At 38.4% G+C, this 16957-nt stretch overlaps 1 protein-coding gene across 1 annotated transcript; it reads left to right on the forward strand.

Moving 5' to 3' along the window:
• Window positions 1–310: 310 nt before the first annotated feature.
• Window positions 311–14450, forward strand: cul3a (cullin 3a). Its single transcript, XM_084119424.1, has 16 exons — window positions 311–536; window positions 5839–6036; window positions 6526–6639; window positions 7449–7609; window positions 8398–8512; window positions 9397–9625; window positions 9724–9869; window positions 10095–10271; window positions 10763–10933; window positions 11014–11121; window positions 11326–11450; window positions 11707–11803; window positions 12761–12895; window positions 12995–13181; window positions 13577–13722; window positions 13842–14450. Exons 1-16 carry the CDS (start codon window positions 453–455, stop codon window positions 13971–13973), a joined length of 2325 nt encoding a protein of 774 aa, XP_083975550.1. The 5' UTR covers window positions 311–452; the 3' UTR covers window positions 13974–14450.
• The last annotated feature ends 2507 nt before the right edge of the window (window positions 14451–16957 follow it).

A 16957-nucleotide genomic window follows, 5' to 3' on the forward strand; every position in this document is an offset into this window, starting at 1 on the left:
GTAATGTTCCTCATTTGTAAGACGCTATGGATAAAAGCGTCTGCTAAATGACTAAACATACAGGTAAAATGCAAATAATACCAGTTACAGTAATATTAGGAGACAATATTAAAGAAATACTCCCATACAATCCTAATGGGGTTAGATGTCATTATCAAACTTCATGACATGTTTTTAAACTACGATACCGGTGAATCCATGAAGGTTGTTTTTTTTCCTCAGCGCCAGACTCACTGCTGTTTACCACATGTCAGCCCAAGCTGGCCCCCGTTCTCGCGATATTGGATGCATTTCTGTTAGCATAATCATTGTCTCGCGAGATCTCAACCAGTCATCCGCCATCGCTGTAGAGACAGAGGAAAAGAGTAAGCTACAGGGACTGAAACCTGGGGGGGAAAGAGGGCGAGATTTGTCCGTGTTTCCCCTCAAAACACCCACCCTAACATCTGTTGATGGCATCGCTCCCTAACCCAAACATGTCCAACCTCAAACCCGGCACCAAGAAGGACACCAAGATGCGGATCCGCGCCTTTCCCGTGAGTATCAGCCGGGTTGAACGCGCCTCAAGCGGCCGCGGGGAGAACTCGAGAGCCGTGGATCGGGCAGAGCAGCAGGCCACAGCGGGTTTAGATCTTTTGAGGCTGCGTTTGAGAGATTTACAGTGACTATGGAATAGAAAATACGTTACCTGTAATCGTGATAATATTAACTCCAGGGTTCCTAATATGGATATATGACTCAGTTAATAGAGAGATGAGCGATTTGAAATAATAAAACAGCCAGTGTAGAAAGTGATCAAAACTCAGTGATTTTTTTTGTTCAGTCCATATGTTTTGACCATAAAGCTGTAAATATGTTCAGTAGTGTAGATTCTGCACAGAACATGGAGTCTTTCCTTCTGATTTGCATGTTTTCTTTCAGTGTTTTGATCTGATTTGGGATCTTGTGATGTCAGACTGGCGGTTGATAACGTGTGTTTTGTTGAAACTGATTGTTGTCTGTGATGTTGATGGTTGATTTTGTTGTTATTGGTGCTGTGCATATTTCCAAACTGACTGTTATGGCCGTGTTGCCTGCTTAATTTAGTTTCTTGTCTTTGTTTGGTTTTGTGTGTTGTTGACATTCTGATAGGTGTTTGTGTATTTTTCTGGAATTATTGGTATTATTGTCACTCGGTGTAGATCAGGGGGTTTCAGGGACTCTCAGAATATGATCATCCTTAGGTGAGGGATCCCATTCTAAAATTTCAAATGCACCTAGGCCTATATATTTAGCCTAGATATGTCCATGTATAAAGACACAATTTATTCTGTGAAATTTATTTATATATAATTGTATTTTTTACTGTTAATTTTTAATTTATTTATTAATTTAACTTTTTTTCCCCAGTGGTCTTCTCTAGCACTCCCAGTTTGAAAACCCCTGTATTATAGGTGTTGTCTAGATTGTCACACTGATGATAGATGTCCTTTAGCAGCTCTGCTTTTGTTTCACAGTCACTGCAGCAGCATGACGTGCATCTCTGAAATTTTCTGCAATTTTCTGTTCTTTTATTAGCTCCACTCAGATCAAATTCTGTGCATCGCAGGATTGTTGGTGTGTTGGTGATGCTCTGATGGAATAAATTATGAATAATTTGATTATATGCAGTTAAGTGAAAATGTTTGCATGCAATTATTGTCCTCTCTTGAAGGTCTGGAATACTCCTTAATCTTCTCAGAGTCTGACACCTTTCAGCAAGTCCACAGGACTAAACGAATGTCGTTTTGGTTCAGATAAGTGGCAGTGAGATAAGAAAGACATTGCTCTCGTGCAGAAGCTGCGTTTGCTTGTGGAATCTGACATGTCTCGTCAAAGGAATTCATTAGAAATCTCACAGCTGGCTTTACTTCTTTCGTCATAGAATTACCTTCTCGGTATGTGGCCCATATTCTCACCTGTTACAATCCACGTGCTCTTGGCTCTCTTCTGCATTCAAACTGTCAAGTTTCTCTTTATCTTTTTATAGTGTCAGTTGTGGTTTTGCTATTGTTGAACTGCAATTCAGTCATGCAGTTCATTATTAAAGATCAGACTGGCACAGACAATATTTTGGTCAGAAACAGGAGTGTAGGAAGTTTAGTGCTTGCTGTCAATTTTAAAACCCTTTACTGCACATCCCTTAGTTAATTCAGACCTAACCAGTGCAGTTATGATTCTCGTGAGTGTTTTTGCTTTGTTCTTCTTCCAAAACTACTCTTACTGGAGATAGTCAGCTGTAATTGAGATGAGTTTAGTTATTTAGCTGTGTTGACCTTCCCCTTACAATCTCAATGGCTCACTTTTCCAGGATTCATCATTTTGTAGAAATGTGGAAAGTTGCTTTATAGTTTTTATACACTACCACTTCAAAGTCTGGGGTCAGAACTATTTGGTATGAAAAAGTCATTTTATTCAGCAGTGATGCATTAAAAAAGAAGACTTCTTTCAAAAACATTGTAAAATCTTCTCCCCAAACTTTTGAGCGATAGTGTCAGTTTATAGTATTTGAACCTGCTTTCAGATTAAAAGTGTTTTTAGGGTTCCTTTAGCTGAAACGGTAGAGAATGACACTGGGAATGCCAAGGTCACGGGGTTTGATTCACATTGATGCATGAGCTGATAAAATCTATACTTTGAATGCAAACTAAGTTGCTTTGGATACACTCAAGACTAACACATACTTTTTACTATCAGGAGAAAATTCACTAAAGTGTTCATCTTGTCAGAATCCACTGTCCGTTAAACATATTTTGCTGGACTGAAATACTTCTACCCCTTTGAGGAACTTGTTTTATTTGTTGATACTTTTGAAAAGGCTTTTAACCAAGTAAATTTGAATTTAGTTGTAGTTTATTTTTTTGAAAAAATAATAATCTTAAACATCTTATTTAGGTTTATTTTTGAATAACTAAACCTGGCTCTCACCATGAACATAGCCATAGAAGCTGACATGGCGTTAAAAAGGAAAGATTTGCAAGATAAAAGCATCTTGCAAATTCATAGATGTTAAATGTGTTGATACTGATATGATTAGGGTTTACTGTTGTGGGTTAAATGTACGTCTCTCTGGTCTCGTCCTTCATCACTGCTTTTGCATCGACGTGACCTGAGCCTACAGAAACCCAGTTTTGGAAACCTACTTGCTTGACACACATGCACACGTTTTGCTTTAGGGATTCCTGTTCATGGAAAAACTGGTTCCTCTTTGTGTTAGTTTAACTTTTCAAAAGTGAAACGGTCTTCTCCTGTATCCAATGATTGCCAAAACAGGTGTGATTCAAGTAGCCTTTTAGCGAAATGTTGCAAGAAGTCTAAATTCCCACTCACACCTATTCCTACCAAGTCAGATTTTAGCCACCTAAATGGCTTTAATCCACAGACTAGTCTGCACAGGTCCACGAGTATCAAGACCTGTCTGCCTGTAGGCTTAGTAGACGGAGAGAGACAGACAGGTGCGAGCGAGGCGTTCTCTACGTCTGAATCTACAACGTGTGTCAATTTATCACATAGCAAGAGCTGTGTTACTAAAATTGTGACAAGCATTATAATTAACATGAGCTGTGCTGAAGTTTTGACATGCATAATTAGTCACAGTTGTTTAAAAATGTAATTCAATCGTATGATTAGCCATCAGCCTCTGTTGAGTCACTTGGAGCTATCAAAAGCTCTGAAGTTGTTGGACTGTTGGTTTGGTTGTAAAAGGAATCGATCTTCTTGCTCCAGTTTCTGCCAAAGCTTGAGTGTATGTGTCGAATGATCTGCAGTCTCATTGGCACATTAAATGCAAATTAAAAAGTTGTAAGTGAGTTGTTTTACTTTTAATGGGCCCGGAACACATCCTGCGATTTCCCATGCTGAATAAGTTAATATAGTCTCCTCTTATGTAATTCCAACAAGGTTGTGATGTGTGCAGGGAGCAAAGTGTGTCACTCTAAAAACTAAAAAGTTTGGGGTCTGTACGATTTTGTTTTGTTAAGCAAGGATGCATTCAATTGAAAGTGACAGTAAAGGCATTTATAATGTTACATAAGATTTTTATATAAAAAAATGCTGCTCTTTTGAACTTTCTGTTAATCAAAAACTCTTGAAAAACTATCATGGTTTCATCCCTAAAATATATTACGCAGCCCGACTGTTTTCAACATTGATAATAACTAGATTAAAAAATTTGTAGACATGTCAAATGGGCTTGCTGCTACTGGCTGTGTTGCCGGTGTTCAGCCGCAACACCGGTTACAGCACTTGCCAACCGTGGCAGTGCCCCCCCACCGTTGTTTTGATTTTTATAGTAAAATCATTTAGTTCAGTTACAGACACTACAATTAAAAACTGAATCGTCTGCTCTATTCAGCGTGAGCCGAACAAGGTTCGCTGCACAGATCAGACTGAGGAGCTGACTGACAAGACGTTGGCAGAAGTTTTGGTTTCAAAGCGAAATGTAAAAGCGCCTATTTAAGAGTACTGTTTTGTTGTTTTTTTCATTAAGAATAGTAATGAACCGACCATTCAAGCGACTGGTGCTAATTCGAACGCGAAAGTAAAAAGTTTTTGCTTTTTGTTTTTTGATTCGCAGTAATGGCGCAATCGTCAGCATGTTTATTAGACTGCTTCCCCTTTAAGACCGAGTGCAGATCTAGTTATAGGCGACTGATGCACCATATTTTCTCCCGACTATTTCCATTACTACATCCATTTAAGATATAAACTGTGTTTAAGTGAATCTCCAATCCGGTCATTTTGACATTTTTGTGTACATTTGATTGTTTAGATGTGCACATGAAGCAAAGTATAATTTTCTTGTCTCATTCCGGTCTGTTTTGGAGCGCGGGCCGGCCTTGGGAACAGCATCTCTTGCGCTGATTTTTGTGCTTTTAATAGCTCTTTTTATTATTAAACGCATCCCGCAATTTAGCAACAGTAGCTAGTCTGCAATTTACAACAATCACCGATCGTGCTGATTCTGTCGTTAAGTTTGAGTTTTAGGGAGAGATGACAGCGTAATGCTGCGAAGGGAAGTTGCGCTAGACAGAATGTGGCTATAGTTTTTAATGGTTTTACCTCAATATATTATTTTTTATAATCTTTGGAAGCCGAAACTAAAATAAAATCAAACTAATATCTCTAATAGTAGATCTCTCTCTCTCGGACTGCGAATAGCAAAAATGCATAACATACAAATGGTTTAATATTATTATACATAGAAATTGCTGGCAAGATAAAAATAAAATAAAATAACGTCTTTATAGCAATAATAAATAGTATATTTTCTTCATTTCTCCAGTACCGACAGCAGAACCGATAACGTCCGAGCTTATCGATACAGCCGTCTTTCAAAATTCAGCCCCGGGGCCTGTTTAATACCGGTATTAGCGGGTTTCGGTACCCATCCCTATTTAAAAGCGAGGTGCAAAAGAGGGAAAAACTCCAGCTCACTCTGTGTCCTTCGCTATTTTCCATATGCGTTTTATCCATAGAATTGTGTTATTCACTACTGTAAAGCGGCTTGATTGGCTGATGGTTTCCGAGCGCAAAGACGCAAATAATCAAATTCACTATCGATTATAATTGATTTGATCGATTAGTTGTTGCTACCCTACTTCAGTGTGTTTAAATTTGAGTTTTGACAGTTGGAGTTTGAACAGTCTTGGCTCATTTGAACAATCCTTCAATGTAAGTCAATTAGAAATCAATCAGAAAGCAATATTTTTAAAGCAATATTGGTCAATACTGATAAGGTGCATCCCTCCTAAAACGTTTTGTATCAAATTATCATAAGGGTTTCTATGCTTATTAATTTTGATTTGTTTGTTTTTGCAGATGACCATGGATGAGAAGTATGTGAATAACATCTGGGATCTTCTGAAGAACGCCATCCAGGAGATCCAGCGGAAGAACAACAGTGGGCTGAGCTTCGAGGAGCTCTACAGGAACGCCTACACCATGGTGCTGCACAAACACGGGGAGAAGCTCTACACGGGCCTCAGAGAAGTGGTCACCGAACACCTCATCAACAAAGTATGAGCTCCTCTCTCGCTCTGAGATCTTTCTTGAAATACGTTAGAGAAAACCCATGAGGTCATAGAGATTAAACTTCTCACAGGCTTTAGCAAGGAGTTGCTGAAGTTAAATGCCGTTTAATAAGCAGTGAGCCTCAAGAGATGGTGTTTTACGATAATATTGATTTAAAAGACCTCCTTAACTATTTTGATGGTGTAAGTGATGTGAATTTAAATTGGAACAGATTGATTTGAATAGATCTGAAGGATGCTGTCTCACATCTTCACTATATATATATATTTATATGTAGCTTAATGAAGACTCTGGGGTTTTATCTCTGGTGCTGGCTGGTAATGATGTCAGTTCTGGAGATGAAGCAGATGGTGGAAACCTGCCCGTCCCAGTGGAGTTGTTCACAGGGTGATGTCAATGTAGATACAGGTGGATGAAACCCATGTGCTTGAGCTGCTATCATAACAGCTTTGAATTTGTTTTTCCTGTCTTCAGGTGCGAGAAGACGTGCTTCTCTCGTTAAATAACAATTTCCTGCAGACGTTAAATCAGGCGTGGAATGATCATCAGACTGCCATGGTCATGATTAGAGATATCTTGATGTACATGGTAAGTTGTTTATTCAGACTTTCTTAAAGTGGTAATCATGTGTGTGTGTATATAGATATATAGATATCAAAGACTGAGTTGCAAGTTTACAAAAATGTTCTGATGTCTTTCGTTCACGGTTCAGAATTTATGGATCGCACAACCAAACAAAAAGCTTTAATAATCCTTATCCTGTTAACTGACATGACCTGCAGTGCTGCAGTGATGATGTATTTTTGTAGCCCAATCCTGAAGTAAGTGTAATTTTCTCGACAAAAACACTGTTTTATCTGTTTGCTTTTGGATTATTGTGGAAAATAAGTACTTTGACTAGAGTTGATTAGAGTGTGGATGAGTTCACTTGTTTGGCCTGATGATGTTTATTGTCCCAGTCAGACAACCTCTAGTCCCATTTAGCCACTTGTCTTTTTGAAGACAAGTAAAAGCTTTAAAAAAAATCTCAATAGGGTATTACTGGTGTGTTTTATGTCATAGAATAAAAGGTGAAAATATCTTGAGCTTGTGTTCACCTTCACCAAAGACCTTATTTCAGGCATTTAACCAAAATCCCATTGACTTCTGGTCAATGAAACCAGACGTGCTAAAATGCTAACTCGTTTTTGGCTTTGGCCCTGCAGAAATTCGTCATCCTGCAGCACTCCATTTCCAAATGTTGTTATTGTAACAAAAGGCATATTATTGTTTATAAAAAGGAGAACATATATTTGGAAAGCAGAAAGATGGGGAGATGGGATTGGGATGCAACAGAGTCTGGATTTGAACCTTGTGTTTAAACCTGTAGAAACATTTTTCTTTCTCTCTCTGTCTAGGACCGTGTGTATGTTCAACAGAATAATGTGGAAAACGTCTACAATCTCGGCTTGATCATCTTCAGAGATCAGGTTGTGCGGTATGGCTGCATTAGAGACCATCTCAGACAAACTCTGCTGGACATGATCGCTCGAGAACGCAGGGGAGAGGTGGTCGACAGGTGTGTGACTTTTGTCCTTCGGTCTCACGTTACAGTGTTTCAGTTAGGTTGTGTTCACACTTGTAGCTCAGTTCGCTTGGCTCCAGACCAAAAAAAAAAAAAATTGTCCTGGCCCGTTTAACGGTCACATTGACATTTTAACATTGAACCTAAAAATAGGCATATGGGTACGTTCACAACCTGATTGGTCGGCTTTTATTACGTATATTTCGCGACGGTACTTACTGAACTTCCAAAACAATGCTGTGTGCAAAATGCACTTCTTGTATGTGCGTAGCCTACTTGCATATGATGATATTTTGACCAGAGAACTCGTGAAGAGTTCAGAACAGCGGCAGGAATCCCTCCGTCACACACACAAATGAAGATCTGCTGTGTGGAGACGTGGTTGTGATGCCTGTACTGAACTGTGTTGGGCAACATCGCGACTATGATGAGAAAAAACAGATATGCTTGAGCATTCTGTCCTTTCTAGGGTCACATCTTATGACGTCATTTTGGTTTGTTTAGATGTTTTTGGTCCGTGTTGCGTTCATATTTCAGTCAAGCTGTACCAGAGTTCGTTTGGAAGCGGACCGAGACCCATCTTTTCCCATCGCTTGTTTGGTTCGGATGGCAGCGTTCACACTTATTCAACTGAACCGCACTAACAGAGCAATCGCACCAGGGTTCGTTTTAATCGAACCAAACATGCTAAGTGTGAACACCCTTAAAGAATGAAAGCTTTTTGCTGTAATTAGTTGAGGAATGCTTTTTTATGTGGTTTGTGGTGTCATGTTTTGTGGCAGGGGGGCCATCAGGAATGCCTGTCAGATGCTGATGGTTTTGGGGTTAGAAGGTCGGTCCGTCTACGAGGAGGATTTTGAAATCCCGTTCTTAGACATGTCTGCTGAGTTCTTCCAGGTGGGTGCTGCTGTAATACTGCTTTTACTCTGTTTGCTTGTCATTTTGGATATTACAAAACATTTCCTTGTCACTGCCATGGCCACAGATAAAATAGGAACGAAATCTTTCATTTAGGTCTTCCACCACTATTGGGTTTATAATTTCAATCAGCTCCTTGATTGCTTGAGGTGCAGTTGTGCGGTCATTTCACAAGGTTTAGTCAACATTTTATAACATTATTGTTCAAATAGACACTGACACAAATTGACGCATCCTTACAACTTCATAATCACACTCACAATGACATTTAGGCAATTAAATTGGGTGGGATGTATTAAAGTATACATTTGCCGTTCAAAAGGTTTTTAAAAATGTTTTTGAATAAAGTCTCTTATTTGATCAACTCTTATTGCAGTTAAAAATATTTTTTTCTATTTTGAATATCCAGTCTTCAAGGTCACATGATCCTTCAGAAATCAGTCTAAAATGCTGATTTGGTGCTCAAGAAAGTTCTTATTATTATCAATAATTTAATTTCTTTAAAATAAATTGACCCTAAACTTTTGATCTATAGTGTATTATGTAAATTATTCAAATGGATAAAATGTTATAAATAATATTTTAATAAAATATTTTCATGTTCTATAAAAACATGTGCAGCTATTATTACAAATTAAAAGCATAATTATTGTGAAGGTTTTTAATGAAAAATAAATGTGTGTTTTTTTCTGACACAAAAATATATTGATTAGAAATTGGCTGGGCAAGAAAAAATCCACTACTAACCTGAAATAAACCCTCATTGTTAATAATTGAATTGATTGATTTGATCATTTATTCTTGGCTGTCTTTGATTGTTGTTAAGTATAATATCTTCTGTGTGTGTGTGTGTGTCTGTGCAGATGGAAAGTCAGAAGTTCTTAGCGGAGAACAGTGCCAGCGTCTACATCAAGAAAGTGGAGGCTCGGATAAACGAAGAGATTGAGCGTGTGATGCACTGCCTGGATAAAACGACAGAGGAGCCCATCGTGAAGGTGGTGGAGAGAGAGCTCATCTCCAAACACATGAAGACCATCGTAGAGATGGAGAACTCGGGACTGGTCCACATGCTCAAGAACGGAAAGACAGAAGGTGAGCAATGAATTAGGAATAAATGATACTTTTCATTTTTCCTCTCTTGCTTTGTATTTAACTCGATTTCTCTCGTCTTTTCTCTCTTTCTCTCTCAGACCTGGCATGCATGTATAAGCTGTTCGGTCGGGTTCCTAATGGACTGAAGACAATGTGTGAGTGCATGAGCTGGTACCTCAGAGAACAGGGTAAAGCGCTGGTGTCAGAAGAAGGAGAGGGCAAGAACCCCGTCGACTACATTCAGGTACACATTCACCAACATGAAGCAGCAAAGAGAGAACTGCACTGACAATAGAGGCTTGTTCAGTTAATACAAATCCGACCGGCTGAGTCAGATCCTGAATAAACAAAGAACAAATCTGCCAAGGTTTAAGAGTTCAGAGTAGTGAGAATGTGTAACACAACAACCTTAATGAGCTTTAGGTTTGTAATAAGTAGTAATAATGTTTTTTTTGTGTGACTCATTCAGGGTTTGTTGGACTTGAAGTCGCGCTTTGACCGGTTCCTGCAGGAGTCCTTCAACAACGACAGACTCTTCAAACAGACGATCGCTGGAGACTTTGAGTATTTCCTCAACCTCAACTCCAGATCGCCCGAGTACCTCTCGCTCTTCATCGATGACAAACTCAAGAAAGGAGTGAAGGGGGTAAGAGATTAGTTAAGGCCATCTCAAGTTCTTAAGATGAATCTTCTTTTCACTTTTGTCCAGTGAAAGTGAAAATATTATGAATATGAGTTATGTTATATATTATAGATATAGACTGATGTATGAATGTACACCTACATACACAAACAAAAGTGTTGTTATTGCTAACTAAAATGAAAACTATTCAAACTAATAATACTGAATAATCTTAAATTTGAAGAATTTTTTTTTAAAAAACCTGTTTTTAGAAAACTAAAAAAAAATTGAAATTTTGCTTTGACAACTAACAGAAATAAAATAAGCTGAATTATAAAAAAAAAAAAAAAAAAAAGCAATCTAAACAAAAGCACTTTACAAAATTCTTTAAATTAAAACTGAAAATATAAAAACGAGCTAATTCACTATAATACATACAATAATAGCATATAAATAATTAAAAAATAACACTGAACCAGAGTTATTACTGATCTTATAATTGTGTTTGTGTTCAGCTGACGGAACAGGAAGTGGAGTCCATCCTGGATAAAGCCATGGTGTTGTTCAGGTTCATGCAGGAGAAGGACGTGTTTGAGCGTTACTACAAACAGCACCTGGCCAGAAGACTCTTAACCAATAAGAGCGTTTCAGATGACTCCGAGAAAAATATGATCTCCAAACTAAAGGTGCACGTCATATCCTTTTCTTTACTCTCTTTCCCTGAAATCCTCCGTTACTAATGTGATACTCGTGCTTTCTCTCTCAGACGGAGTGCGGATGTCAGTTCACCTCTAAACTGGAGGGCATGTTTAGAGACATGAGCATCTCTAATACCACTATGGATGAATTCCGCCACCACCTGCAGACATCACAGGTGCATATGCGCGCATACACATACACACACACACGCGCGTCCCTTTGACTTCTGTTGTTCTTAAAATAAGCTAATTATAATTGCTGCGCCCTGAGGGCCTATTCACACCACATCCAACTTTTCTAAAAAAGAACAATTTTAATTGAAGCGATGCAACCCTTTCACACCAAATGTGAAAATGTGTGTTTTGTCTTCATGTTGCAGGTGTCTCTCTGTGGTGTTGACCTCACAGTGAGAGTACTGACCACAGGTTACTGGCCCACACAGTCAGCCACACCAAAATGCAACATCCCACCCTCCCCACGCCACGCTTTTGAAGTCTTTAGAAGGTATGATACACCCTCATACAACCTTTGCCTTATTTAATTATATGTACATTTCCTTATAAGGTGAACAATTGTCAGGATTTTTTACATATATGTGGAATATAATCGAACAATATTTTTTTTGTTTTGTTGTTGTTGTAAGTATATGACAGAAACTGTCAAGGTAAAGATAAAGTTGATCATCTCTGCTTGTCATGTCTATATCTGAGTTTTCACCACTTGTAGCTTGGTTTCATGTGTTTGTTTTAACTCTGTGCAGGTTTTATTTGGCTAAGCACAGCGGCAGGCAACTCACACTCCAGCACCACATGGGTTCTGCAGACCTCAACGCCACTTTCTACGGTGCCATTAAGAAGGTACAGACCCCTTTAATACCCAAGTGAAATATATATATTGTGTGTGTGTGTGTGTGTCTATATACACACTTTATATAAAATCATAACCAATTTAAAAAATATATTATAATATAATCATTTATAAAAAGTATATTATATAGTATGGTGCGCGAGACAGCTCAGCTTGCTGTAACTCAAGAAAACACATGCATAACTCAAGAAAAAACACCAGCAAATTAAGAAAACATCTTCATCAGTGCAACTGACGAACACACGTGCAAATACTCACAACGCAACCAAATACAGAAACACGCTGCAAATACTCACAACGAACACACGATCAAGATGTTAAAAAAAATCTCACCTTTTAGGTCATCGTCAACACCACTGACGAGTAGACATTGAACAATAAGCATGTCCCAGCCAGGTTCGTCCCTTTTTGGGGTCCCTTTGAAACATTTCTGTTGTGGTCTGTGCTGTTTGCAGCGTATTTCTGTATTTGGTTGCGTTGCGTGTATTTGGAACACGCGTGTTGTCAAACTGATGATGTTTTCTTAATTTGCTGGTGTTTTTTCTATTTGTATGCGTTTTCTTGAGTTGCAGCACGTTGAGCTCTCTCGGCCACCTTAATATAGTGATTAAACTGTAAACTTGAAGCCTAAAATAAGACCGCAAGAAGCATGACTAAGCATAAATCATTCCATCTAATCTGTATTGTTGTCCTAACCAGCCGTGACCATGACAAGACGGGTGACATGACGTTTTATCAGTCACTTTTACCAGTTTTTTTTCTCTTTTTTCTGTTACGTTAACTCCACCCACAGTGGAATCTCATAGGTCCAAAATCCATATTAAACGAAACACCAAGTATATTTCAATTGGCTGATTATGTTGCTTTGTTGCTATTTTTAATAAATGGTTATAATTATTTCTAAAAATGTTCAAAGGCTGATTTGTATTGACTTTCTCTCTCTTTAGGAGGATGGCTCAGATGTAGGTGTGGGCGGAGCTTTGCTAACAGGCTCAAACACACGGAAGCACATTCTGCAGGTGTCAACCTTCCAGATGACCATCCTCATGCTCTTCAACAACAGAGACAAGTTTACCTTTGAGGTAAACCCCCCCCATCCACATGTTCCCGATCCGAACTCCATGAAGCCATGCATATACGATCCGTTTAACCTTCACCCTTGTTGACCTCTAACCCCTCAGGAGATCCAGCAGGAGACAGACATCCCCGAGCGCGAACTGGTCCGGGCCTTGCAGTCTCTAGCCTGCGGGAAACCCACCCAGAGAGTTCTCACGAAAGAGCCCAAGAGTAAAGAGATCGAAAGCGGCCATGTGTTTACAGTCAACGATCAGTTCAGCTCCAAACTGCACAGAGTCAAAATACAAACAGGTATTGTGCTGCCACACGGGGGCGCTGTTGACTCAGAATGCAGGGACAGAGTTATTGTCTCAAAATTGGACTTTTAGTTCATTTTTGTGCCATAAATATGCTAGTGTTCTCCTAAAAGTAGAGAAAATAATGTATATTTTTAGCAGGTACATGCATTTAAAATAGTCTTAATTATCATTGCTCCAGCTTCCTTTTTCAATAGGAATGCTCTTGTCAAAGCAATTAATGAGGCCTTTAAATATTTAAACCTCTAATTTGGAGATATAATCAGATTTTATATAATATTTGGTGTAGATAATGTTTAAATCAGACTTGATATTGAGATCTCCGTCTCTGAAAAGTGATCTGAAATTAGATTTCGAAATGTGCTTCACAAACTCTTTGGTCTTCTGCAGTTGCTGCGAAGCAAGGCGAGTCAGACCCAGAGCGCAAGGAGACGCGGCAGAAAGTAGACGACGACAGGAAACATGAAATCGAGGCTGCCATCGTACGTATCATGAAGTCCAGGAAGAAGATGCAGCACAACGTACTGGTAGCAGAGGTGACCGTGTGTTCTTGTTCATGATTTTGTACTATGTTTGTACTTGGTTTATCATTTCAAAAATGATTCAAAACGTATCTGCAAATTTCTAAGTATCTGATTGGTTTGTCTCCTGTCAGGTGACCCAGCAGCTGAGGGCGCGGTTCCTGCCGAGCCCCGTGGTAATTAAAAAGCGCATTGAAGGACTTATAGAAAGAGAATATTTGGCCCGGACGCCAGAGGATCGTAAAGTCTACACGTATGTCGCGTAGTGGATCACATTTGAGCAACACAAAGACAGGAGGAATATAAAGATTTTGGACTGCTCTTCGCATGGACTGGGAAGTTTCTTTTAAGCAAAAGATGACCTCTGGGTAGCGGACTTCATTTAAAAGAAAAGCAAACCAAGAAATCAGAAATCATACAAATTGGGAAAATAATCAGGAAGCAAAATAAGAAATCCATAATTGTGTTGTAGATTATTTTTAATTAGATCAATCCCACTCTTATGAGAATCTCAGCTATGAATGGATCCAGCTTCAGTCTCTTCACCGTTTTACCCTCGTAGAGATCAAAATCAAAAGAATCCCTTGGGAAAATGTGAATGCACTGCACATGTTGTTTTTGTTTTTTGTTTTTTTTCAATACTGTATAAAAGGCAGAAATATTAAACACCCTTACAAAATAGCCAAAACGTGGCTACGGAAATAAGACAAAAAGTTCAATAAAAATGTGGATATTGAACCGCTTGCTGCTTTCCGTTTTGGTTTCCATGGTAACATCAAGGTGTGGAGACGACATGTCAATGTAATTTCATTTTTGGTTTATTAAACAAATACAAACGTTCCACAATGTCCCAGGTGGCATTGCCTCCCGAGACACATCAAATAAAAAGCAGCCAAAGGACTCTGAGAATTAGACGGTACATCACTATCTCCAATTTCCTGCTATTAAACCTCTAAAATGCCATTACTGCCAAGCTTGAATTATGTGTGTCCCTGGTCCAAACAGAATCAGATTGTTTTCAGAAATGGGCAAAGCAGATGTGAGTGCTGCACATGTGCACAGCGGGTAACGGGTTTGAAAAAAGAGTAACAGCATCACTGAGACTCCCTGATGAAATAAATGTTTGCTAAAAAAAAAAAAAAGCAGCAGGGAGCAAAATTCACGGCTTTGATTTCCTTCTGTATCGACAGTCTATGTAGTGATAGACCAACTAATCAGAGCCCAGTTGCATAAACAGACATTATATTAAGTTATACCAACTAGCAGTTAGTTAGGGGTAATCGGTCTTACTTTTCTCTGTTTTTATGTAACTGACTTAAAGTAATGAACAGTCTTAAAGAAAAAAAAAAAGATGACTAACTTGCAAGGTAAGTCTTTTTGGGACTATCGGGTTAAGATTATTATTTTCACAATTATTTTAAGTAGCTATTTTACAAAATGGTTAGTTTCAACAAATCTTAGTCTCTCAACTGAATATCACCCAGGCTGACTAACTATTGTATAAATATTGAGTGAGTGAATGTGTGTGTGTGTGTGTGTGTGTGTATATATATATATCCAAAAGTCTGATTTTAAGCCAGTTATTTATATATTTTGCTGTAGTGTGTCAGTAGGAAATATCAGTTCCCCAATCATTAATTTTGCCATTTATGATAATAATCCAGAGAGATTTTTGTATGTGCAAGGAGTCTGACAACAGCCGGTGCTCCACACGGAGATCTGATCTCACCATCACCGAGTCTGTCTGGGATTACATGAAGAAACAGAAAAAACTGAGACAGACTAAATCCAGAAGAACTGTGGCAATGTTTCTCCAAGACACTTGAAGAAACCTTCCTGCAAATCTGAAAAACTGTGTGTGAGCATACCTGGACAAAAGCTGGTTTAAATGCAAAGGGTGGTCACACCTAATTTTGATTTGATTTAGTTAATAGAAGTTAAATGATAAAAAGCATCCTCACTACTGCATATAACTGGCTTAAAACCATTTTTTGGGGTGAAAATACTAACGTGCCTAAGACTTTTGCACAGTAATATATATATATATATGCAGCACAGCTGTTTTCATCATTGATAAGACATGTTTCTTGAGCTGCAAATTAGCATATTATAATGATTTCTGAAGAATCGTGTGACACTGAAGTACGGAGTAATGACGCTGAAAATTCAGCTTTTCATCACAGGATTACATTACATTTTAAAACATATTCAACTGGAAAACAGTTCTTTTAAATTGTAATAATATTCCACAATATTACTGTTTTTACTGTGTTTTCATACTCCGCTTGGACACTTCATACATCTGCTAAAAATCATCTTGAGTAATTGAAAAAATGGCTCGAAATCACTCGTAAGCCTGGTTTCACAGACAAGGCTTAGACTAAGACAGGATTAGGCCTTAGTTCAATTGCGACATTTAAGCAGATTTTATAAACTTGCCTTAGAAAAAAAAACAACTGGTGTGCATCTTGAGACAAAACAATGGCACTGATATATTTTTGGATATGTCAGTTTAAGTTACTTTCAGGTAAAACAGCTCAAACATGCATTTGAGTCTGGGACTATCTTAAACCTAGTCTGTGAAACCGGCCATTTGACACACATACCCTTCTGACAACACAATCCAGTTACAATTAATTACTAAAACACTGTTACTGCAGCAGTCAGATGATCTGAGAGAAGACAATGGTGCGTGTCTCTTTCAGTGCTCGTTTGGCCCAGTAGTAAGATGATCATGTGTTTTGATGTTTGGTGATGTGAGAGCATCATATGCGTCATACAGTGAGTGTGATGAATCATTTACCAGCACAGGAAATTAAGGATTTACATTCGTTTCATCCTGTCACAGCGACCGCTGGGAGAAACATACTCATGGAGAAATGATGATGCAGATGGATGCTGTTTATTATCAATTTAACACAGTTTTTATGAGCAGCTTGTTAGTTACGCTGTGCTAATTTCATTTTTACATAACTAAAGTGTATCTGGAGGTTATGTCACATCACATATCGCATCAGGATGTTTTCAGCATGACAATGACTGACAAGGCCAAAAGCCCACTTGTTTTCGTTTTATTATTTATGAGCTTTTTGTCTTTATGGGATAGTGCAGTGGAAAGTATTGGAGGAGACAAAGGAAAGGGACGGGAAATGACGCAGGCTGCATACTTTCTAAGCACCATTTAAGTTTTCTCATCCAGATGGGTTTTAAATCAGTGTGTAAAATTTGCTTTGAAATGTTCCTGATTTTA

Source organism: Abramis brama, assembly GCF_963993115.1.
Source record: "Abramis brama genome assembly, chromosome: 7".
Lineage (NCBI taxonomy): Eukaryota > Metazoa > Chordata > Actinopteri > Cypriniformes > Leuciscidae > Abramis > Abramis brama.

Coding starts and splice junctions, on each gene's coding strand:
- cul3a (XM_084119424.1), top strand. CDS start 453: ATGGCATCGCTCCCTAACCCAAACATGTCCAACCTCAAACCCGGCACC. Junction 9,870..10,094: donor ACCCCGTCGACTACATTCAG/GTACACATTCAC, acceptor TGACTCATTCAG/GGTTTGTTGGACTTGAAGTC. Junction 10,934..11,013: donor ATATGATCTCCAAACTAAAG/GTGCACGTCATA, acceptor TTTCTCTCTCAG/ACGGAGTGCGGATGTCAGTT.